The sequence below is a fragment of the Thunnus thynnus genome, chromosome 2 (genome assembly GCF_963924715.1).
Source record: "Thunnus thynnus chromosome 2, fThuThy2.1, whole genome shotgun sequence".
Lineage (NCBI taxonomy): Eukaryota > Metazoa > Chordata > Actinopteri > Scombriformes > Scombridae > Thunnus > Thunnus thynnus.
Genome location: NC_089518.1, coordinates 5,410,591 through 5,437,153, shown reverse-complemented (window position 1 = coordinate 5,437,153; position 26,563 = coordinate 5,410,591). Strand labels below are relative to the sequence as shown.

The window sequence follows — 26,563 nt, the reverse complement described above, 5'->3', positions numbered from 1 at the left end:
CTTTCTTTTTCTTACTTTCTGTTCATGGCGCAATTGCTCAAAGTAACACTATCTTTTTGGTTTCATCTTGAAGATGCAGTCAGCTTGTGCAGCTTACGTTCAGTGTGAGCTACACGTCGTGGCCGCTAACTTGATCCTTACAGTGTGAGCAGAAAGGCTGGTTTAAACGTGTAACACAATGTACGACATGAATAAAAGTGCACAGTGTCTGCACAAATAGTGCACGCGGTTTTGTCCATGTTGGCTGGCACACCCGCATCATCGACCCGAATCTAAAATATTCCCAAACATCTCCTCCTTGGCTCTAAGACTTGCACTGAGTTGAACTATTGTTATAATATTTCACTAAGTTTTATGTTTCTTGATTATGATACCTACTTGTCGTTCCCAGTAAGCAAGCATTATCTTGGGTCCGAGGTAGCGGGGCGTGTTTATAGAGCTTGAAAGGCAACACCCTGCATTCCTTATTTGGAAGGTCCTGGCTCCAACTGCATCTCTATCTGCATATACAGGCTATGTGGAACATATTCTTCATCCCACTCCAGCATGACAAAGATCAGCATGATGACTGGGTGAGTAATGATGAACTGGATCAAGTAACACACACAACAGTCTATTTTGGTTCAGGATCAAGGTTTACTGATAAAAATCATTTCTAGTAGCCAATGGTATGAGACAGAGCAGGTGGCTGTCACAGCATGACATATATACAGCAGTTGGCAAACATACACAAACCCAGATTATGAATATGATGTTTCTCTATTTCAGGTTATATTGATTGTGTAATCAATTTCACTCTTCATTCCAGTTTAGTATCTATTGAAGCATGTGTTTTTATTTTCTTGTCTAATGCCAAGCAGCTGAATGTAATATCTTGTAATTAAGTGTTAAAAAAAACCCAAAATGCTCAACTGTATGTATTCTGTTCCACCTGCATACAAATCAATGTTCTGACATCTCAAATGTCAATACATCCACATTAGAAAAAATGACAATATGACGTATACTGGCAATATACTTGAAGTATGCAAGCCTGCATACAAACAATTGCCTATTTTGGTGTTATGTTGATGGACACCACACCCCCACAGTGCACTGCACTATAGAAACAGAGGAACTACTTACAGCTGTTAGGTTTATCAGATTTGATTTGTAAGGCACTGATGATGAGTGGCATACATCGAGCCCCACCCATACCCGATCCCCCAGCCTTATTCATCAAGGGCTCCCCCTCCTAAAAATCACAATTTAACAACAGCCTGCACCACTTCCAAAGCTGTCTTTGTCATCTCATACAGCTATAGATTGTTAGTAACAGATGCCTCAACCAAACAGAGTGCAGATATCGACTTTGATTTTAATTAATCTAATTTCACTAATTCATCCTCTGCAGCTGTTTGTGTTTCTGGACATCAGCCTGATATTTACAGACTGCTGCCCAGCTAGCATTAGCTTTCCAGCTACAGGGCTGGGACAGACCGAAGGAGAATCCACACACTGTTCAGTACACTCCTGTGACTTCAGCCGTCACAACCAGAGGTACCACCTTATCAATAATCACAAACTGAGAGCACACATTAGAGTCTTTTTTCAGTCTGTCCTTTTCATACCATAGAAAGCACCTGGAGTCACCACAGTCCTGTAAACTGCAGCAGGTGCAGTAGTATAAAGCCCTGAATATACTCCAAAGTGGACACGTACAAGGACAGCTGTGGACACCACAGACGCATAGCAGTTCTGTTTATACTACAGTGTTTCCCACAGAATTAGATTTTATCTATGGCGGTAGCTGACCGGGGGGGAGCTCTCTCAAATTAATTATTCAATAATACCGTATATGAGGTGCTCCACTGCAAATAGCATGCAGCTATGTACAGCTAACCTTGACAACCCAGCTGTATTTTGACAGGGTTGTGTTAAGAACATAGACTAACTTATCAGAGATAACTTGCAGGGTTTCCTCTAGTGTAGTGCAAGTTGACCCCCGAACCAGGCCTAAGCATCGGGGAATTAAAAAAAAAAAAAAAAGTATTTTAACATGTTTTCTAAACTAAAATGTGTTACACACACTTTAAAGGTATAATATGTAATTATTCCACATTAAAATGTCTAAAAACAACTAGATCTATGTTATATATGTTGTTGAGTTGTGTACTTACATTTTCCCAAATGTTTCCAACATGTTCAAACCCAGAGAAATCTGTAATTTCATCAAAGTAACGGACCGTTTCATTTGGTCGCCTGTCAAAGGCGTCATACCTCCTCTACCAAAGTGTAAACACGCACAAGATGCATACGGCGGCGCTGTGTTTGTCCAATACAATGGCATCTACCAAAGAGTAACTTACACACATACTAGATAATACATCGGCGTTGTGGTTGTTCCACAGAAACTGTTATAAATTAACTTTTATTCAGTTTTAAGCCACATTGTGCGGCCCATAGAGCATGCGCACTAGTGATTTTCGCTCGTTCTCTTTAGACATCCATGATTTAACAACGAAGACAACAACTCCCATGATCCCTTGCTACTTAACACTGTCATCACACTCCGTCTTTTGTTATTGTTTTGATTGAGAGACCCCTAGCGGCTGAAATGACATATCGTGGGTTTAAGGAATAGCTCAGTGTGCGGTCAAGAGAGTCTGAGGCCAACACCAGTCACACAGACACAGGGACGAGCCAGAGGACGATCACTGCTTAGAACCAGAACCAGAGCATCCTGTCTGCCATCCGGACAGAGACACACTGAGATCAGGCAGAGAGCGGGAGAGTTTCTGCTGAAAACAAGCACCAAGACCCGGGGAGACATGACAGCTGCTTGCTAACAGTTACAGCAGACAGCAGGAGGGAGAACAGACGTCTCACTCCGCCACTCTGTGCTGCGACTCTGCTGCAGCTGCAGACTCACGGAGCAGACACTTTATAACTGTAGCGTCACAACAGTCCTTCCTCCCGAGCATGATCATGTTTTGATTCAGAATGCACACGGAGAAGAGGGGCTATTCACAAACGGGTCTGTTGTCAATGTGTTTGTGAGAGAAAGAGAGCAGGGCAGAGAGTGGGGCAAGAGGGCTGAGCAAATCAACGTGCTGTACACAGCTCTACTATGAAATAAGATTTTAACCATTTTAAATAGTAAAAAAGAAAAAAAAGAAAATCAATACGTGGTGGTCAATGGACTCAAGACGGCTAATGTAGCAACTGTCATCTGTTCCTTTTTGACTGGAGATCCTTTCATGCATGTGGTAATATTTCAACTGTCATAGCGTAGCTTTTTACACATGGTGAAAAAACACAATTTTATATATAATACCCAGCAATACTTTAGCATATCTATACCATACACTGTATATAAAGATGATCGTAGTGAGGTGTGACTTCACCTGTTGGTTTCATTGGAAGCCAAGAGTTTCAGCTTGTGGTCGGCACCATCTTTTCCGTTTGGAGCCAGGACCTTCCAAATTAGTGCAGGGAGTTGACACACCCCGCTTGTTTAAACAGTGAACAGGTTTCACTATTTTCAATAAATGGATTTATCGCATGTCTCATTTGGGAGTCGGAACTCCACCTTTACGTCCCTCTTCCCCTTCATCTTCCTCCAGCCCACTCTACATTATATTCTTTAGTTCGGCAGGTAAACCAAGGCCATATTTCACCCCAACACAAGCTGTTGCTGAGGCCATCACCATTTTTTTCCTCTCATTCCTCATTTCTTCTTCCCCTCCATCTCACATGTAGATTTAATCTGTCTCTGTCTTTCTGTCTCTTGTGCATTTCCCAGGAGGAAGGAACAGGCTCTCAATAATTCATAGGCTGTCTGAGCAACCGCTGCTGCTGCTGCCTGTCTGCCACAGCTAAAGCCTCCTGGCACAGCAGCCAAGGGTACCAAAGGACTTTCTACCAGCAGTTGTGCTCTTCCAAATAGGCTATAATGAATAGTGCTTTTTGCTGCGTGGATGGCCTACTTGGTGATTGTGAGCAGGATTTATCTGTCCAGGACACATGTTAGAACAGATAAAGCTCTGCTTTAAATCAAACTCACATCTAATCCAGCTGCAGCAGCTATTTTAAGTCAATCAGATTCCTGGCTACACTTTAATGAAAATATGTTGTGCTATGTTATTTGAGCTAAACAGATCCAGTAGTAGCCACATTTTTTCTCTTCTCCACTGAGGATGCTAACTACTATAATGTGTTTTTTAACTTTTTTTTTTTACTATACTTCCTGAGAGAATCTGTCAATCAAACAGGCTGGTGTTCCTCAGCCTTGACATTGATTCTACAGCCTCTGGACTCTTCTGGAGGGATGAACACCATTCTTCAACAAGATATTCCCTCATTTGGTGTTTTGATGATGGTGGTGGAGAGCGCTGTCTAACACATCAGTCCAAAATATCTCGTAGGTGTTCAGTTGGTTTGAGATCTGGTGACTGTGAAGGTCATAGCATATGATTCACATCATTTTCATACTCATCAAACCATTCAGTGACCCCTCGTGTCCTGTGAATGGGGGCATTGTCATCCTGGAAGAGACCACTCCCATCAGGATAGAAATGTTTCATCATAGGATAAAGGTGATGACTCACAACAACTTTGTATTGATTTACAGTGACTCTTCCCTCTAAAGGGACAAGTGGACTCAAATCATGCCAGCAAAATGTCCCCCAAAGCATAACAGAGCCACCAGATCCCCTCACTGTAGGGGTCAAGCATTCAGACCTGGACCAGTTTTTCCTTTAATTTGTCACCCGTCTGTAGGTCTTTGACATTATGTCAAAACTTTTTTTTAGTTAATTCGAGAGCGTAGAGAGCACTAGTATCTGATCAGTACACTGTATTAGCAGATACCTACAGTTTAAGTATCAGGAGAAAACAGTTGGATCAGTGCATCCCTACATTCCAGCCAATATCCTCCAATATCCTCCAATATCCAATTATTATCATCTTCAGGAAAATTTCATGACAATCCATCATCCAATAGTGTATTGAGTATTGAGATCTATCAGTCTGGGCTGATTGGCATTGCATACCTAGAGCAACATTACTGTTAACAATGTCTATTTAATAAGAGACGGGATGTAAATACAGTGAACTGGTGGCTCAGTCTCTTCCAGCCAAGGCCATAATACCTTCTGCTACTTTAATCTGTTGTACGCTTTCATTTAGCCTTGCAGCTGCCTCTGTATGTGTGTGTTTGTGTAAATAACTTCTGTTAAATCACATCTACAAGATATACAGCTTTGTGCGCCCCTTAAACTAGAACAAGTAACTGCTGCCAAAACACAGCACAGAGGTGTTATAAAAAAATACAGTACAGTAGTACTAACAAGCTTTATGAAACCACTTTAAAATAATGCTCTTGTTTTGAAAACAAAAGTCTGGATTTTGTACAGGTGAACAAATGACTACATGGTATAGAAGTGTGAAGTCGGAAGTTGGATTTTAAGACATAAATATGAACGTCTCATTCAAAGTTATTTCCAAACTGATTATACAGCATTTTAGAACATACTTGTATATACAGTCCACCCAAATCTGTGACAAAGCAGCTATTATTAAGCAGGAGGTCATTCAATGATGTTCTTGAAAGTGATTTTAGAACAACTATGTGGTGCTTTTAGGCACAAAGCAGTTTATAGCGACAGTTTTAAAGAGGATAAATCCAGAACAACACTGGAAGGTCAAATCAATGTTTTGCAAAACTAAATCCCTGGACTGGCCCTGACCACACAGAAGGGAGAGCAGTGCTTGATTCTCTGTAGCAGAGGAAAGGTTGTCCCTTATATATATATATATATATATATATATATATATATATATATATATATAAATATCACAAATCATACATTTGCTTCAGGGGGCATCATAACCATGATACCATAACAAAAAAGAGGTTGAAAACTGCATGTAAGTGCCCTCCAGAGGAAGAGCTGCAGCACAGTTACTTCACAGGATTCATAGATAACCTTTCCTGTCTCCAGTGCAGTGGCGGCTGGTCCATAGAGGCAGAGGAGGTTGATCCTCCTCGATTGTTTGAGAGGCAAAAGGGAGATCGAAATATAAAAAAGAATATTTGGTTGAAATAAACCATTACAAATCTCAGTATTATTTATAAAGTTTCTCTCCTCTTTGGGAAAAATCCATCACTGATATTCCGTTTAAAATGCTTCAACAGCGACACCTGCAGGGCAGGAGGAGAAAGAGCAGTGTGTGTGAAGTATTGGGGGGGGCAATTGGTGGAGGTGGAGTGGGGGACAGAGGAGGACGGGTGCCTGCTGTCCTCCGCAGGGCGGGATCTCTTGCATTGGACTTAATGTAGTTCATTTTTCTTCATGCTAATCTGTGATTGGCCATGACACGTAAAATGACGCTCCAAGGGAGGCTGTCCTTCCTCACCAATCAACAACCAGAATTCAATATTGACATGGAGTTGGTCCAATGATAGTTTCCAGAATTCATCTTCAGTTCTCTCCACAGTAAGGCAGAGTAGCAGCAGTAGATAGCTCCTTGCTTAGCCAATGTAACAGCTGGCTTGTTGTAACAGCCTGAAGGACTCTTTATACATCCATGGAAGGACTGTTAAGGACTGTTGTTAAGCTAACGGGAGAAATTATCTGGACTGGGCAGCGCAGCAGCAGCAGGACGCTGCCCGGGAGTCTGGAGAGAGAAGCAACCGGAGAAACAACCAGGAGAGTTAGCTTGTTTGTCATTGTTGCTAATGATATCAGACTGGTTAACCAGTAGCCACAAAGTTCTGTTAACTAACATACAAGATGACCAACAGCTACAAATGGATGTTATGACATGAATACTTCATCTCCATGAAAGAAAGAAGACGACGTCAGATAACGTGAGTCAGATGCAGCTTCTCTCTCTCTCTGTCTCTTTGGTCACTAATTTCATCTCTGGTGGTTAAATGTCTCTGTGTGGCTTTTTTTGTGTTTTTCATCTCCATAACAAGAATGCAGCAGAGATCATATAATGTGTTGTGGGTAGTTTGCTTGTTGAAGTTACAGTGAGCTGTCTTTTTAATTGAGTGGTTGTTCAGTCACCTGTTGATGTTGTATGATTAGTGAATGAGTGCAGGAGGTCTGGCTGCTTGCTTCTGACAGTTTCTTTAGTTCGTTTTAAGCTGAGCCGTATATTGAGTAATAAGCTTAAAGTAACTAGAATAACAAGTGTTAACTAGTGGTGTAACTGATTGTAGTTGATCCGTGATCCGTATGGATCGCCCCCCACGGTTCGGCAAGCATATGAACTGCGGATTAATTGCAAAATTGAATGTCTCAGTTAAGACAAAGTAAACAAACTGCTGTAAGTACAAGTCATGGACAGACAGTGTCGCTAACAGGGATTTTGAAGAGCAACGATCAAACTAGCATCTAACGGGTCCGATGTGACATGTGAGTTATGTTTACCTGCTGTTTAATGTGCTGCAGCTGAGCAGCTAATTAGCATCTAGCTGTTAACTGACGTTAGCGGTGAATGTTTGTTATCATCAAATTTTGATGACGTGGACAGAGGCTCAGAGGTTTCATTCACTGTTTAAAAGAGGAAGGTTTCATGCTTCATATTGCAATAACCGAGCATTAAATATTTTATATGTTTTATTTTATTTTATTTAAACATTGGACATCTTAGATGTTGTTTTCATTTAAGATCATGGGCAAAAGTTCCTTGCTGTTTCTGTCTGTAAGTGTGTTACAAAATTAATAGAAAACAAAGTTTTATTTGTCTCCCCCTTTTTTTTCACTGATCCTAATAACGATCTGATCCGTGACTCAAATCCGTGATACGATCCAAACCGTGAGGTTTGTGTTCATGTTAACACTCCTAGTGTTAACATGTCAGCTTTGTAGACTATATTTTGTATGTCGTGCATACACTCGACCAAATTGTTTTATTGGCATATAAAATTGCCCCCCACCCCGATTTCATCAGGTGGGACAATGATACAGTTTGATGCGGTTTGTTGTAAGATTCAATGTTGGTTTTCCTCCGGTCCTCCCCCTTTTTTGAGTCACCAACCACCACTGCTTCAGTGCCAACCCTCAGTGAACCAGCTGCTAGTTTATTAGACTTTACAGATAGCATTTATAATTCATTTAGCTGTCAGTTAACCTTCTGCTACAGATTTGGGCGCTCTCTTATCAGTCAGCAGCTTCATCCTTCATCCCCCCCCCATCTCTAAAAGCTCTCTCTCTCTCTCTCTCTCTCTCTCTCTTTCTTTTCTTTCTCTCTTCATTTCAAATCTCTGTCTGAGTCCCTGGCTCGCTCCAGTCTCTATAGATACCCAGTCAGTGGGTTTTGCCCAGCCCACTGTAAGACTATCATTCAAAGACAAACTAGATCTAGGTCAGACACACCACTTGCTGCTGCTACTGGAGACTGTAGCTGAGCAGTGTGGTTGCATAAACTGCATGCAGCACTCTGTTTATCTTCTTCATAAAGACAAATGGGTTAAAAAGCAAAGGAAAAAAAGCAATGGCACTGTAATGAGATTTTTAAAGAGTTAAAAATTCAAAACACACCTCTCTTATAACTGTGTTTCACTTTATAATGTATCCAGAAAAAATCCCTGCACTACATACAAAATTCATGGTTCATTATGTACCTACCACGATTTTTGGGGTTACGGTTCGGTATGTTATTGGTAAAGCTGAGAAAACAACATCAAAAATACATTTCAGTCCTTTATTTTGAATAATGTTAACATCCAACAACAGCTCATTGGCCAGAACTATTACTGAAACAGTCTAGTTGTGCTTCAGTGGAGTCAGGGCACCTGCTGACAGCTGTGTTATGATGATTTTTGGTCACTCAGACCTGGTTCTTATAATGTGCTGTCCCATCACGTCGGTCAAATGTGTTCATAGTTGTTCCAAACAGCTTTGCTCAAAGGTGGAGTGAAAAGCAACCCGTTACAGAGAGGAGACGGGGACGGGGAGATGTCACCTCATCATTACACATAATAATAATAATAATATGATACCTCACAGGCTGCATTTTAAATAGTTTAGCAAGGCATCACAACCACATTTCAATAGCTAAGTAGTACTTGATGCTAGCATTCCCATATGTGCTCAGTTTATGTAAATAAAAATTCCAAATTTGATTGGACGTTTTCTCTACTGTCCTTGAATTGTCCCCAGGACAACAGGACATCCTTAAGTTTGAGCACTGAAAGTGTAACTCTGTATTTTGGAGACCTTTTCAACTGAGCCTCTCCTCTACTAACCTCTCTTGCTTTCTGTTTCTTGACAGTCTCTACCACTTCCCCCAGATGATTTATTTGTTCCACTACAAGCTTTCCCTGTGCTACAGATGTTTCTTTGTTTCTTGAAGGTTTTCTCGTGCCAACAGCCAGTCCTCCACAACTGTAATGTTTCTGTAGTTGCCACACACTATTGTCATTCTGTATTTTCAATGCTGTGATCCAAAGACTGCTACTTTATTGCAACCATATTCAAAAATGGGTAAGAAAGATTTAAAGTTGACAAGGACATTATGGATCTGGAATAGGCTACCACACTGTCCTCTACTTATACTGTGCTTCTCTTTGTATCACGTTAGGCATGTGCTTTCCCACAAATTGTTTGCTTGACAGCTGTGCAAACAACCTGAATTAAGGAAGTTACAATATGAGAACTACAGCACCGAGAAAACAGATGAAACAAATATTCCTGTCACCCTGATTAACTAAATAAAAGTTGAGCTCACAGACAAGATGACGATGTTTAAAACCTGCACTCCCATGTAGTTGGTTCAGTTGTTAGAACTGAATTAGACATAATGTAACTGGATGCTGCGCTACTCTTTCCTACAGATAGAGTATGTGTGAGATTTGAGAGCTCTCTGTAAAATTTCAAATCTGATTTTAATATTCAAAATTGTTAAGCCATTCTTTTTTAACTGGATGTCACCTGGCCAGGAATTCTGTGGTCCAGGAACTATATTTTATTATATTTACGACAGAAAGAAGAGGAAAATTAGTAAATGAATTGATTCTATGATTCATTTGGCATTTTGTTGGCAAGTAGCTGCAGTATGAGCAGCCATAATCCCTTACTGATACTGCAGGCAATGCACTTACAGTGTGTACAATGTGTATAAGTGATATTTTTTAAGAGAAAATCCTCTCATACTTAATGCAACTGGGCCATGATGCTCCTCTAATTAATGCATGAGCTTGTGTTTGTCAGTAGGGACCAACGTGTAGGATTGATGTTATCTGAGCAAAGTGCTGATTGGACAGTTTATGTCCTGATGATCAATCCAGCAGACAGTTTCAGTGCGGCCAAACCAGGGTGTCTATAGACAGAAATGACGCAGCTGTTACTATTATTGTTACAGAGGCTCCCCAGTGCATCTCCTCTGAGTCTGATGTCTGAAGGTAGTGGAGGCTAAAAATACCTCCCCAACACACACACACACACACACACACACACAAAGTCTCCACACACCAGCCCCTCTATCAGGACACCAGCAAAGGCATCAAGTGCTGATAAAAATCAGGCTGCATGAGGACAGAGCTTATAAAAACACCATGTAGAGTATATCAGTGAAATAAAGCAGCTGACAGGAATCAGACTTTCTGATGGCTAATAATAGACCCTGCAGGGAGGCTGCACAATATGCATGCTCAGATGGCAAGGTTGTCAAGATCACCATATTAGATTATAACTCACATCTGGAGGATCTGAACATCTGAATATCCATTTTAAGATAATGCTGTCATATTAGAGTGATGAGGCCAGATGTGTACAGTAAGGCTGGGCCAGCAATGTCAATGCACACTCTGTGCTCCAGACTGCAGGTGTAGGTTTTGGGATGGACGCTCTCTCTCCTGCACACTCACCACACACACACACATACTGTACTAAGCACTCCTAGAGGGGTTGCGCTATGCCGCTATATATGTTAGCAGCTTTGTTTCATTCTCTATCATGTTGACTGAAGCCACAGTTTCTACGACATCGACATTTGACTGGGTTTGTCAGTGAGTAATACCATGGTTAGTTACTTAACTAAAAACTATAAGAACCAATGACAGTGTTTCACCCAGGTGGACTGTTTTGGAGTGGCAGTGGTTGAGCGGCTGAGATTGAAACTAAAATGAAAATAGCTGGTCCATCTTAAAGGTCAGTCCACCTTAAGTGAGCCTGGTCAGGTTCACTTAACTATAATACACTATATAATATACTTAGTTAGACAATTATACAGTCTCAATGTCAGTTTCTGTAGCTGGCTGATCATAAATTGATCATCCAGCCCTGGTTTTATTATGATTTATGATTTCCAGTTTGTTTGAATTAGCAAGGACAGCACTGGTTATTTATTTATGAGGACTGATAGCCACCATGGCTCAACACATAAGAATAGTGTTTGGTTCACACACTATTCTCAAACTTGAATGAACAAAAAGAAGAAGAAGTAAGAAATCCTCTTTCAACATCCCACAGAAATTTGTAAGAATACAAATGACAATCACATCTTTTGGATTATATTTTGATTTGTCCAATAAAACAAGGAATTTAAGACACTGCCTTGGGGAATCACATTGAGCATTGTACACTGTTTTTTGACATTTTATAGACAAATCAATGAATCAAGAAAGCAATCAACAGATTAGGCTAATTGATAATAAAAAATAATCGTTATTTGTTGTACACCGTTAGCCACAAATCCAATACTGCCATGTGTTTAGGCCTTAAACAATTAATGGAATTGATTAATCGATTAGTTGGCAACTATTAAATTAATCACCAACTATTTTGATAATCACTTAATCATTTTGAGCCATTTTTTAAAAAACAAATTCCAAATTCTCTTGATTCCAGCTTCTCAAATGTGAATATTTTCTGGTTTCTTTGGTCCTCTATGACAGTAAACTGAATATCTTTGGGTTGTGGACTGTTGGTGGAGACAAAACAGGACATGCAAAGACGTCATCTTGGGCTTTGAGAAACATTTTCACCATTTTCACCATTTTCTGGACCAAACAATGGGCTCTCCACACAACTTCTGGGAACTACGGTGCCGCGTCGCAGTGAGACATGAGTCATGCAAAGGTCAGGTTCACCACATCTACACACCACTGTACGAGTGAGAGTGGATCCTTCTACCACAGACCTGAACAAAAACAGAGGCAATAGATAAAAAGCCATCAGAGTCTTCAGTCTCAGCGATGGTGTTGCAGGGATTTAGCACTCTTATAACATCGCTCACGATGGACAGTTTGTTTAAAGAAAGGATTAAAGTGAAGCAGCAGAACCAGGGACTTTTTTTATTTCACACATTCTTCCTTCTTGTCGAAACCTGGCACCTACATTACCCACAATGCAGTTTGATTTAATGTAGCCTGCAGCTGCTAGCCTCAAGCCAGTGGTTGAAAGTAACTAAGTAAATTTAAGGTCTATATTTAAGTACAATTTTGAGGAACTTGTACTTTACTGAGTATTTCCATTTTATATTTTTTATTTGAGAGGGAAACATTGTACTTTTTTCTCCACTTCATTTATTTCACAGCTATTTTCACAGCTATAGTTACTTTTAAGATCAACATTAAAACATTTGAATATAATATTTGATGCCAATCAGAGTCTGCGGATGAGCACGTTTTAGGAGATATCAAGTTTTCAAGACACATGACCAATGAAATGCACTGTGATTCGATGAAATACACATGGCCAAGGCTGCTCCCACTAGCCTATTGGCGGTTAATCTGGTGGGTCACCAAATATGGTGTAATACCAGTACTCCAAAAAAAATGTCAGCGAAAGATACTCATGAGGAAAAGAAGGAGGGCTTTTCTACTTTTGGGGAAGCAACAATACTCCTGGATGGAAAACAGCGACTGTGGTATGTTTTGTACAGTTTGCCAGCTAACTCGCTAGCCGGGTAGCATCCTAATTGTGTAGTTATGTGCATGTCTTCTGTTTGAGCCTCTGCAGGAGACACACAGCTCTCTGTCTACGTGTTAATCACCAAGGTTTAGAAATGACAACATATCGAGTTTAGTTAAAACCAACAAAATGCTTGCTGCTGATCACCAGGAGTGGTTTTTATGACATTATGGAGGTGTGGCCTTCATCTCCATGGCTCCTGCCAGCTTTGTCAACATTTACTGCAGAAATATCTCCTAAAGTACAGATAGAACAGCTGTTGCTCCGTCTCTGTTAGTTTAACTGTGGTTAATAAAGGTTTAAACCTTAAGTAACTAACCTGAGGTTAATGCCATTATGTTCTTTCACTCTTCACTCTTCACTGTTAGAACATTTCAGCATTTATTTCATTGTTAATGTGGATGTTGTGAAAGTTAATTTGTTTAATGGAGTTCATGATCAAGGTCATCCATACTTGCTGAAATATTATTATAAATTCTGTTCTCTTCTCTCTATGTATTCCATACTATCTGACTTTACACAAAATATAAAGAAACCTACATTTATTCATTCATTTACTGATCCAATATGTTCCTAATTCTACATTTTGCATATTTGTGTAATATATCAACATTACAAATCAATAACTAAAGGAAAACAAGGTGTCAAAGTCAGACAGCCAACCATCTACCCTGACATCCTGCCAGAGAGGGTTTATGGAACAGCATCTGTCTTTGCATCTGAGCAAAGAAAAATCATCATTTACATGTTTGGTTTTGCTGTGATAACAATATTCTTTGAGCTTGAACATAGCCTCGGTTATTTAGAGGTCCTGTCATGCACATGTCCTCAATAAATTCTGGTCCAGTCATTAAAAAGGGGCTACCTTCATCTCATAGTCTTCCTCACCACTGTTATCACCTGTTGACCTGTTGTCATGTGACAGAAGTTCAAAACATGGGTTGTATGATAACTAAGCAATATCCTTTTTTTGTCAAACTGGACATGTGGAATCCAGAAGATGAGCCATTTAATACACAGGGAGAGTCTAATAAGAAGATGCTGTTGAGTTGCATTATGGGAAATATAGTCTCCAGTGATTTTGGATCTTACAGGGACAAAAAATCAGCATATCCCAGCCTCTACTGTTTCCGTTTATACCGTTCTTCTTTCATCTGTCTCTCCCCCTGACTTTCTGCATGTGAAATACTTCATCACTGCAGCACCCCTTTAATTTCATTATAAGGCCTTTTGACATGCTGTCAACATTCTACAGTAATAACTGAAGTGGCAGCAACAGAAAGTCTGTATAATATTATACCTTATCATATTCATATTCTTCTCTTCAGGTGATGCTTAGGGTGGAGTTTGACATTGATATCTTGTTACACATGTATTCGAGGTGAATCAGGTCATGTATTTTGATGTAACGTTATCTGATATCAGTCTGTCCTATCGCATTTTTGCATTTTATGGATGTGATCGAATAAAAACTTCATTACATCATAGCATATCCTGAGCTAATACACAGAGGCTTTATACTGACTTCAGAATTGAGGCTAGAGATTACACAATGGAGTTCAACTGTTGTTAAAATCCACAAACAACAACCTGTTTGACAGTATGGGCACACACCTAGAGCAAGCTCCTGCTCTCCAGCAGCAGCCTGGCAGGAAACGCTGCTCACTGCGGTGTTATTGTAATGTCTGCTGGTAACGTGTACAGTCAGAGACAGGTGCTGCTAGAAGAACTCGAGGAACGGCAGGCTGCGGGCAATGCAGCAGCGGAGCAGGCTGAACCGACGCCCGTCTGCTTCCCAAACACACCAACAACCAAACACGCCTGCTCTGCTCTGCTCTTGTCTTTCTTTCTTTTCTTTTCTTTTTTTTAAATTTTTTTTTTTTTTTTTTTTTTTTTACATCATTTCATAAAGCAATGTATCGGCTTACCGGCCCCCTCCTCTTCAGAGAGATGTTCTTCCACAGCAGGAGATGCAGCTGGTGCAGGAATCCCATTTTGCCTCCCACTTCAGCTTCAGTGTGTCCTAAATTTACCAAATTAGCATACCGGCGGTGGCCTGTGGCTGGATTTAAATAACCGGGGGATTTCTATCCCATTGCCAGGCGTCTCGTCCGAGCCTGTTCCGATGCTAAAAATGACGCTTTTTTACTCAGTGCGGTTTAATAAAGAAGGCTTGCGGTAGAAGGAGAGACGGGACTGTGTCTGTGTGGTCTGTCGGTGAAGCACCGCGCAGCGTTATAATGTAACGCTTGGAGTTGGAGCAGGAAAGCAGCACTAACAGCTACCGTCAAGTTAACCACAGGAATAACAACACACTTCCGGTCAAACCTGTGAAAAAAAAACCTCTGCCTGTCAACAGTTGTTACGTTGTTACACCGAAAAGGTCTCTGCCCAAATAAATGTGAATAACAACGACAATGTTTTTATTATTATTATGCCTTTTATAAGTTATTTTTTAATTATTATTATTATTATCGTTGTTGTTATTTATTGTGCTCATTTTTCATTTTTCATTCCTCTAAAGAAAAAATACAGGGATTAGTCTATAAAATACTTGTAGAATATAAGCCTCAGTTTGCTAAAAGTCCCATACTTGAATGGCCAAGGCCATGACCTATAGTGTCTTGATTTGAAGCTACAGCCTTGTCAGTGTAAGTCTTATTTGTTTACAGAAAATATACAGATGCATGACAATTTGGCGAAGATGCTGATGTGTGCAACATACCCTCTTATTGCCTTAATTATTCATAACACAAGTGCCTTCATTTGTTCTTCCTTTCTGTCCACTGCAGCTGTTTAGACATAACTGAAGTGCTTCTTACAGGATGGAAGACAATCCAACCTCTGTACTGCTATCTTCTCTGACTATTGTTGGCTTCTTCTTGCAGATCTTAAACTTCAGTTGACCCAGTGATTTGATGACTTAGTCTTGTTGACGAGAATGGATAATGGAGCTGAATAACTCTCATCAACATGCTTATTGGGTAACGTCAACAAACAGAAACGTTAAATTGATCTCAGTATTATGGCGTTGTCAACCGAAAGTTGAATCTTTAGAAAAGCATGTTCATTCTCAAAATTCTTGTGCAACTTATCACATATTGACAAATTTCAGTTTGCGGTACAAATGCAAGTCATTCTTGTTCATATCGTATGAAAATAAGACATTTTCACAGCAGATATTTTGACTGGTCAAAGCAGGAGAAGCACAGGTTGAGTCAGTCACAGTGTGCATGCTCTCTCATAGCTTTATTGTTTAAACTTTGACATTGAAATGTTTGCAGTGAAATAGATCTGTTGTCAGAATTACAAGATTGCAACTTATAAAATAGCCTTCATGTCAACATCACATGAACAAGTTTTATGACTGGGAAATGGTGTTATATTGTCAATGCACGCTATTTTTAACCCTCACTCCTGTGACTCCACCATCTGTCACATAAAACATGCATGCGGCATTACAGGACCTAATGATGCACACCTGTTTTCACTATCAGCACACGATCTGCCTCAAACACAACCTCAACAAAAAAAACAAAAAAACACACATTTTCACTGAAGCCCTTCCAAAGAACATAACAATGACTGATAGATTTAAATCGACTGTAACATTGGAGTGAAATGTTGGGAAACCCTGGTGAAAAGGGAGAGGAGCCATGTTTCCTCCAATATTGTGTTTGTCTGTTTCCTGTGTCAACATGACAGTGTCCCCGTGCATGAAACCAGCTCCATAAAGACAAGTTTTCCCACTTTGGTGCAGAAGAACTTGACTTCAACCTCATCCAGCAACTTTGTGATGAACTGGAACATTGACTGTGAGCCAGATCTCATCACCCAACATCAGTGCTGGACCTCACTAATGCTTGTGTGTCTGAATGGGAGCAAATCCCTGCATCCAGGTCCCCACATCTGCTAGGAAGCCCGAAACCAGAGGACTGAAGGCTGTTATAGCAGCAGATACATACCCATGGTTTGATGACATGTTTCATAAAGAGATATGAGTGTGATTTTCCAGTGTCCATATACTTTTGGCCATTAAGTGTACATGAAGCATATCATCAGTCCTTTCTGTGTGGTGTTGCCTTCTTTTTACTTACTAGATCTTACTGTAATAGTGTATAGCCAGAGACAACCAGCCAGAAGAATGAGAAGAACAAAGATGCTGATTATTTCTGAGAAATGACAATTTTCAGCTTTTATTTTAAAAATATGTTCTTTTCTTTGGTCTTAATATGATTGACTTGTTTCATTCTGCTGTAGGCAGCACGCTGTGCCAAGCATAAGACAACATTTTAGTATTATTTTTATACTACATATTATTTAAGCAACAATAAATGTCAGTACAGAAATGCCAAAAATAAGGTAATAAATGTCCACAAAAAAGGTGAATGAATTCCCAGACCAATCAAGGCACAGCTGCCTTATCAAGGCGCAAAAGTTAAAAAGACTTTATTATAGTGGCCACATGATAAAAAATAAGACCAACACATATTGACAGCACTTGAGTCACAAAATCAGACACGTGAACTGAGTGCAAGCGTCACACTTTAACAAACACTTCACAGCCACATCCTGCTTCCTCAGTACACCCATGTTCAATAAATAAACACCGTCACACACAACAATAATTTTAAAAAAAATGTACGGTATTAGTTAACACTATGTCACAGATAAAGGAAATGTGTATGAATAAACACTATGTCCACATGGATATTCAAGTCTGTAAATTATTTTTAAAAAGTATAACAGTTACAAATTGCTTAATGTTTTGAGTTTTCTCAGCCAAGCTTTGGGTCTCTCACTGTACAAGCATGTTATGAGTCACATCATTTTCAGATCCTAAAAGTTTTCTCTCTCATGCTTTGTTTTGTTTCTGAGGTCTCGATGTCCACCAGAGAGCACTGACAAGCTCACTTTTCAACTGCCAAATGTCACAGACAATCAAAAACAATTGTTAATGTAGAAACATTAAAACTGATTGACATATATGGGGTTTTTTTCACATTCAGATATTGGCAATGGCCTAAAAAAAATCCAGACAGGCTGTACTGACCTCACAGTTCTATCTGGAGCACTGAAGAGGTGTACACAGTGCACAGAGGGGGAAGATTGGGGGTTAATGGAGGCCAGTGGCTCAGTTTTGCCGAGGGCCTACACTTAATATCTCTTGGTATATGAATATACTAAGTTGCTGGTGTACACCTGTAAATTCTTGAAGAAAATTAAACATTCTTCCTTATGCTTCCTCATTCTTGCTATATGCAAAGCCATCTTTTTACTTTTCTTTTCTTCCTCTTCTTACCATTACATGTAACTATGGTACAAATTACAGGATATCTTATGTTTTATACTAACAGACAAAGAAATTAATGTTCATCTAGATAGTGATGTATATTATGTATGGGGGCATAATCAGACCCCAAACATAACTAGACCCCAGACATCTAACTCTCTAGATATATGTGTGCTTTATGCACATTAATCCATATCTGTGTGTCAGTGAAGCATAAAGACAAACAAAAACATGTGACGATATGATGAAATTAGTCATTTTTAAATAGAGTATATATATACTGTAGATTATAAAATATATTTCACTCCAAAAACATGCGGAGAAAGAATACTTTTTTCCAGCCCTGAGTAATGTCTGCAGCTTTTTTTTCATCTTTTCCATCAACCTCCAGCGATAAGGTGTAGCAGTCTGTATGGAAACTCAGAGGCAATACCTGGGACAAAAGAGGTCTGTGAAGCCCTAACAATAACTGAAAGTGATTCAGATGTGCATATCACTGAACTTCAAAGCTTCAAAGTTTTTATAGTATCACTTCCTGAATATGAAAAATGTGACTCAAATCAATAATTTGCTCACTTTTTTATCGGAAATAAATATAGTCGGAAATATCCACGGTTGGGTGAACTTGTTAGGGTGCCAGCAATAACAATTCTCTGTTGGGCCCCGATTGATCTTTACACTACTACTTGTCACTCACAGTGGATACTGGATTGTATTTATAGTTTTTTATGATTGGTTACATGCGTGGTTCAGTACTGAGTCCACATCTTCCCACAGTCAACACAACAGCAACAATTATTGACCAAACTGTGACACATTTGCATTGTTTTCACACAAAAAGCATTCAATAACTACAGCCTTTGAATTTCTGGAGTACTTTTGGATCTGCATTTTGCAAATGTTACAAGTCAGGAGTAAAATTGTTCATCTCTAATTTATTTTACTTCCTGCGACACCCATCTGTTCCCTCTGCCAAGGACAAGAGACAAGAGGAATCTAAACAAGAAGAAGACATAACATAAGGTGGCAGAAACCTTGAAAGAGAGAGAGCCACCTCAGCCCTGCCTGAAGAGAGCTGTAAACATGACAGTCATCAGAGCTGAGAGGAGGAGTCTCCACCTCCCTCATCAACTTCCACCTTTGAGGATTCACTCCCTTTACCCCCCCCCCCCCCCCCCCCCCCCCCCCCCCCCCAAACCCCATCCAGGTCACTGTTTCCCCCTCCTCCCCCCTCTTGGAGTTCACTGACCACATGAAAGAGCTGGTCACTGCTGGGACCAAACTTACACCCCGCTTACTCCTATCTTCTCTCCCCTAAACCCCCCTTGGCATCCGCCTCCACCACTGGCTTTAAGTCCTCAGCCAGTTTTGACACAATCATCACAGCCCCCCCCTCCCTCCCCCGGAAAAGAAACTGCAAAGAAACAGGAAGCGCTCAACCGAAATTTAGCATCCATTCCTCCTCAGCCACAGCCTGTCCCAAAAAACTGGTCTGATAATGCTTCAGTTTGATGAGTGAAGCGAGAGTGCATAAGAAAGGAGGTTGAGTTTAATGATTCCCTCCAATGCAAGCAGATATGGAAATTTTTGCCTCTTTTGAATATGTGGCTCTTCAGCTGAATTCCTCCTCTCCAGCTGTGTTCCTAAATATCTACAGGCCACCTAAATATGACTTTACTGAGCTGCTGTCTATAATCTGTATCAATCAATCAATTTTTATTTATATAGCGCCATATCACAACAGAAGTCATCTCAAGGCACTGAATCCAGAAAAGTCAAAGCTCTGACAACACTTTATTTCAAAAGTGCTTTAATTTTATACTAATTTCCTAGAAACTTTCTGAGTATTTCTGTCTGTATTGACTTTGACTGTGTAGTTATTGTTGGTGATTTTAACATCCATGTTGACAACCCCCAGGACAGAGGGACTAAAGAACTGTGTTGTGTTCTTCATAACTATGGACTGGTTCAGCATGTGACCGAGCCCACACACAACAAGGGGTTCACTCTGGACTGAATCATCTCTAAGGGTCTGAACATTTCCAAGGTTGTGGTGACTGATGTTGCTCTCTCTGATCATTCCTGTGTTTTCTTTGAGAGTGCTATCTCCATGCACACAAATGTTCAAACAGAAGTATTCACAAAACGGTATATCACTGAAAACACTAGTGAAATATTTATTCACGTTCTCAAATGTAATTGATGCCATTGCACCTACTAAGGTGAAGGTTGTCTCTGGTAAGAGAAGATCTCCATGGAGAAATGCCACGCTGGTGGCAAAATACAAATCTCCAGGTCATTCTGAGATTTATAAAGAGAGACTTTGCATTTATAATTTTGAACTGAGAAATGCAAGACGGTCCTTCTTCTCTGACATCATTGCCAAAAACAATAATAATGCATGTGCCTGGTTTGCTGCTGTCAACAGGATAACAAACCCTCCTGTGTCAGTAGCCTCCGAACTTCTATCCACCAGGAGCTGCAATGCCTTCTTCTTCACTGACAAAATTCAGAAAATTAGACAAGCAGTCAGTGCCTCCATCACAGGTACAGGATATGTGTTGTTCCTGTGTCCACTTAAAATCAATTTGAGTAGTATGACACAATTTTATCGGATCAACCATAAAATCCCGGAGGACATTATACAACAACTGAAATCCTCCTCCTGCTGCCTTGATATTCTGCTTTTTCAAAATTGCTTCAAATTGCATGGCCTCAGATCTTCTACGTATTGTCAACATGTCTCTTCTCTCAGGTGTCTTCCCACAGGCCCTGAAAACTGCTGTCATCAAGCCACGTTTAAAAAGAACACTTCGCTAATGAGCAACTATAGGCCCACATCAAACTTCCCATTTTTTGAGACTGCTCTTGTTAAGGTCTTCAATGACATCCCCTTAAAGACTGACAGTGGCAGAATTTCAGTATTAGTATTACTGGATCAGTGCTGCGTTTGACACAGTCAACCACAACATATTTCTAGACAGACTGGATAACTGGGTGGGATTTTCTGGCACAGTACTAAACTGGTTTGAATCCTACTTAAAGGACAGGGACTACTATGTGTCTATGGGTAATTATACATCTGAGCGGATAAAAATGATTTGTGGAGTTCCCCAAGGATCCATTCTGGGGCCTCTTCTGTTCAACATCTACATGCTTCCACTGGCTCAGATTATGGAAAACCACAAAATATGTTACCATAATTATGCAGATGATACACAAATTTACATAACCCTATCACCAGGGGACTATGGCGCAATAAAAGCACTGAGTAAGTGCATTGAACAAATCAACGATTGGATGTGCCAGAATTTTCTTCGTTTAAACAAATATAAAACTGAAGTAATTGTTTTAGGAGCCAAGGAAGATCAATTAAAAGTCAGCATTCAGCCTCAGTCGATAAAGTTTAAAACCACAAACCAAGCCAGAAATCTTGGTGCAGTTATGGACTCAGACCTGAATTTCAACAGTCGCACTAAGACCATTACAAAGTCAGCGTGAAGAATATATCAAGAATTAAAAGACTTATGTCTCAGCAGGATTTGGAAAAACTTGTCCATGCATTTATCTTCAGTAGACTCGACTACTGTAACTGTGTCTTCACAGGTCACCCTAAAAACTGATCAGACACCTGCAGCTGATTCAGAACGCTGCTGCTTGAATCCTCACTAAGACCAAGAGAGTAGATCACATCACTCCAGTTCTCAGATCTTTATACTGGCTTCTTGTCTGTCAAAAAATTGATTTTAAAATATTGCTGTTGGCTTATGAAATATATTTCTGACCAAAATACATTTTTGATTTGCTGCTTCGTTATGAACCATCCAGACTTCTCAGGTTGTCTGGGACAGGTCTGCTTTCTGTTCCCAGAGTAAAAACTAAACCTGGAGAAACAGCGTTCAGTTTTTATGCTCCACATATCTGGAACAAACTACCAGAAAACTGCAGGTCTGCTGCAACAGCTCTTTTAAATTAGAGCCGAAGACTTTTCTGTTTGCTGCTGCCTTTTATTAAACCAAATTTGAGGGTTATATCTTGCACTGCACTGTAACTTTTATTCTCCTATTTTATCTGTCTTATTCTATTTTAGCTTTTTATTACCAAATTTAACACTTTTTAATTGTATTTAAATGTCTTTTTTACATCGCCTTGTCTTACTTTTATATTCTGTCTTGATGCCTTTTATGCTCTATGTAAAGCATTTTGAATTGCTGTGTTGTTGAAATGTGCTATACAAATAAACTTGCCTTGCTTTGCCTTGCCTTACAGCACTTTTCGCATTTGTGGCGCCCCATAGTGGCAGAATATCCGAGAACCGCGCCGCAAACCTCAGACCTAGCATCTGAACATTTGCACCATCTGGCCAATTGGTCCTTTTTCTTTTTTTTTTTGTCTGAGAAGTGGTTGAGATTTCCAACCTATCTGCCAAGTTTGGGAACTGTAGCTGTTATGATTTCTGAGACCGAGATACTTTTAGGTCACAAGAAGAAGAAGAAGAAGAAGAAGAAGAAAAAGAAGAAGAAGCTTTGCTGCTTGAACCCCTAATTGAATGAAAATTGCAAGTTGAGGCAGTACATGAGTGACAGAATCAACAGGAAAAGTGTGGGAGTATGGAGAGGGCACCTGTTTTGCATGAGGTTATGCTTTAAAAAACAAATGTGACCTTGAAGGCTGTGGGCGAAACAGCTTGTTGTAACACTTAAAGTAACACTGAAGCTGTGTGAAACCCTGTGCCCCTTTCCTCTGCAGAGCTGCAAGAACAGGAAGAGGAAGACCAGCTTGTGGTTAAATGTAAAACCGACTTTGTGTTTTTGAATGCCACTTGCTACTGGCTGTGCTCACCCTGCAAACGGCAGATGCACAAGCCGCCTCACTGGTAATTGAATGAGTGTAAAACAGGGTGGCACAGTGACTGTCATGAAGGGTGTGGGCATGGCCAACACCACAATGTGTCAGTAAACACACCCCAACTTCATTTACTCAACATTAGAGGATGTTTCGTACATGATGAGGAATCTAAATCTAAAAGATATTAATTCATTGTTCAGTTTTTTTTTTTACCAGTAAAAACCTATGAAACACATCATTTACATACATGTAAGATACTAATTAAATTAATTTGAAAATACTGACAAATGTCAGGCTGGCTGTCACACCCTGTCACAGAGAAATTGTGTGTCTGTGTGAAGCAAGAGCTGAGTCAAAAATTTAACGGTGGGCAGGATTTCCTATATTATCTAGGATGTGTTGAGCAGGACAAAACCTCATGGGCAGCAGACAGCCTGATGCTTTACCTCCCAGGTAAGTACCAACTTCCCTCTGCCAAATTCTGTTTTATTTTATTCAGACCCTCCTGCTCAGCTTATATGATAACCTGTGGGCACATACAGTTGAGCATTTACATTTCTCTCTTTTTAAAATGAAGTTCAGTTTGTGGCGAAGCCAGCTATCAGGGTGTGCCATCTTTAGATATCTTTTCTCTGCCAGTTTCATTTCGTAAGATGCCTTACCATCAACCCGCATAATTAACAGTAAACTGCAAAATAGTGTATCTATACTTTTATACAGTGATTTATGGTTTTGATCAATCGTGTTTTCATATTTTTGTGATGTAGTGATATTTTCACTTTATAGGTTCAGTGATAACATTTTACTTTAATGTTTTAAAACAGACTATAGTTTTAAACTGATATAAAGGCAAGATAAGTGTTTATTAGTGTACAGAACTTGTTAACAATTGTAACTTCTCCTGTGAAGAAATATTTTATAGTATAGGAGTTCTAGTTCTTGACTGATATATTAATAAACACTTATATATGCTAAAAGTTATATTATAGTGGATTATAAAATATTTATTAATTGTTTGTACACTGATTACAAATACTAAATAAAGGGACATAAAGTACTACTGTTTAAAGTAGTTTAGATTTTAAATATTTTAATATTCATTGTGTGAGCAGTTAGGAGTGAGCAGCAATACTGATGACTAAATCATACGAAGAAAAAACATCCAGCAGAAGTAGAACTTAGACTGAGCTGAACAGTGAAGGGAAGACAAAGACAGAAGAGTAGTTTCAATCAAATGTTGTTTTAATCTTTTTGTGGAGAAAAGTCTGCAGTTTATCAACAGTCTTTTCTCAGGACTTTTGCAAGAATTTGACCATATTAAAAAAAAACCCTACTGATTACTGAATGCTTTTTTAAATCTGTTCACTTGTAACAAATTCAACCAGCTGACCAATATCGTCTAATTTTTGTCTGAACAAATATGTAAAAATAACAATTTTAGGGTTTAAAACAGACCTTACTTTCCTCTACAGTTGATGTTTGTGTTGTTTACACTTTTACCGCTGCAGTTCCTGCACTGATGAGAACATGTGAAGGCATAATAATACTTCTGATCTACCCTTCCTTCCTCTCTAGTTCCATACCGGCGCTGTGCCCTTTTGACCTGGAATACCCTTGGCAGCCATGACAACATATGGATCCCGAGCCTTCCTCCTCGTCCTCATTCTCCTCAGCTCTTTCTCATCCCTGTTTTATTTCAGCTTCTTGGACCAGAAGCTCTTTCTGCACAAACATAATCCAGATGTTCCTCAGAGGAACATCAGCATCTTGCTGTGGCACTGGCCATTTGGACGCTCCTACAGGCTTGACGGAAACAAATGCCTTGAGATGTACAACATCAGCCGCTGTTTCCTCACTGACAACACCTCCACCTTCTCAGCTGCTGATGTGGTGGTCTTCCACCACCAGGAGCTATGGAAAGGTCCGTCCTCGCTGCCTTTGCACCTGGATCGCCCGGCCTCTCAGCGCTGGGTGTGGCTGTCCATGGAGCCTCCTGTCAACAATGCAAACCTCAACCTGTTCAACGGCCTCTTCAATTGGACCATGAGCTACAGACATGATGCAGACATATCTGTCCCTTATGGAAAGACCCTTCAAGGAGGTGATGATCTCAGCTACCCTGCTGCTGCAAATCGTTCTTGCCTTGTCGGCTGGGTTGTCAGCAAATACAAGCCTCACCAGGCTCGGGCTGGTGTTTACCAAAGTCTAAAGAAGCACATCCCCATAGAGGTGTACGGCAAGTGGAACAAGAAGCCCCTGTCAAACAGAAAGCTGTTGCCCACTATTGCAAACTGCCTTTTTTACCTGGCATTTGAGAATTCTGAGGCGACGGACTACATCAGCGAGAAGCTCTGGAGGAATGCCTTCCAAGCAGGGGCCATACCGGTGGTTCTTGGTCCCAGCAGGGCTACCTATGATGCCCTGGCTCCACCTGGTTCCTTTATCCATGTGGCTGATTTTGAGAGCACAGCTGATCTGTCCGCCTATCTGAAGCATCTGGCTGCAGACAGGCAGGCCTATGAGGCATACTTCAAGTGGCACCTTACTCACAGGATCAAAACCTACACTGACTGGAGAGAAAGGCTGTGCCAAATCTGTGTCAGGTACCCCAGTTTGCCAGCCAACAAAGTCTATCAGGACCTGGAGGGCTGGGTTTACAGTTAGGATTTTCTTTCACTGAGGTGTTTTGATGGGACTGCTGATAGTGCTCAGTTACCACATGCGAATGTAAAAATCCATACACTGACAATTTGATGTAGGATTGCACACATCTCAGTCAAGCATGCAGTTTGCATAAACAGTAAGAAGATGCACACCACAGAAACAAATCTCAAGTGGTTGGTTGGGTTAGCTATGCCCTACACCAAAAAACGGAAGTGGTACTTGTGTAACCATAAATAAGTATGTCTCAGTTTATTTATGTTCTCAGTGCTCACCAAAGTTTCTCTTTACGATGAAAAAGAAATCATTTCTGAGATGATATTTTTGTAAAAGATGTTTCTTTATACTGTACTCCAGAAATGTCATGCTCATCAGAAAACAACAAAAGAGAAATTTGATTTTCTTTATATGATTATTTGTCCTCTAAAGGCTCAGTATGCTCAATTCAAATGACATGACACCTGGGGTGTGAGATCTGCCTCCCTTTGGTCAGGGTTTGGTTATGTTCAGAAAACTAACTGCTGTGAAAGTAACAGACCAGCCCCGGATCCACCCTAACACTTCTTTGAGTTGTTACTTTTTTTTTTTCTTTCTTTATGCCTTTGGTTAATACTGACCCTTTGGTTAATATATCTATATGTTAACCAATATATAGATATATTTGGTTAATATATCTATGTATTAACCAAAGTATACATATATATATAGTTTATACACACACACACACACACACACACACACACACACACACACACACACACACACACACACACATATATCAATGTGTGTGTGTATACTTGTTTAAATTTTAAATTTTCATTTAGATTTAGTAATACTTAGTTTATTTTATTAT

At 40.0% G+C, this 26,563-nt stretch overlaps 2 protein-coding genes across 4 annotated transcripts in view; one reads left to right on the top strand and one right to left on the bottom strand.

Moving 5' to 3' along the window:
* The window catches only part of abca2 (ATP-binding cassette, sub-family A (ABC1), member 2), a 119,517-nt gene extending 104,268 nt beyond the window's left edge, over positions 1–15,249 (bottom strand). The window contains exon 1 of one of the 3 annotated variants that reach the window (XM_067600572.1): positions 14,837–15,249. In XM_067600572.1, coding sequence (XP_067456673.1) covers positions 14,837–14,902 — 66 coding nt within the window. In that variant the 5' untranslated portion in view covers positions 14,903–15,249. The remainder of the gene's footprint in view (positions 1–14,836) is intronic. The other 2 variants (XM_067600556.1, XM_067600552.1) reach the window with 2 other exon arrangements.
* An 8,021-nt stretch (positions 15,250–23,270) lies between these two features.
* On the top strand, positions 23,271–26,417 carry zmp:0000001132 (alpha-(1,3)-fucosyltransferase 7). Its single transcript, XM_067576236.1, has 2 exons — positions 23,271–23,502; positions 24,625–26,417. The coding sequence occupies exon 2, from the start codon at positions 24,673–24,675 to the stop codon at positions 25,711–25,713; it is 1,041 nt and encodes a 346-aa protein (XP_067432337.1). The 5' UTR covers positions 23,271–23,502; positions 24,625–24,672; the 3' UTR covers positions 25,714–26,417.
* The last annotated feature ends 146 nt before the right edge of the window (positions 26,418–26,563 follow it).

Coding starts and splice junctions, on each gene's coding strand:
- zmp:0000001132 (XM_067576236.1), top strand. CDS start 24,673: ATGACAACATATGGATCCCGAGCCTTCCTCCTCGTCCTCATTCTCCTC.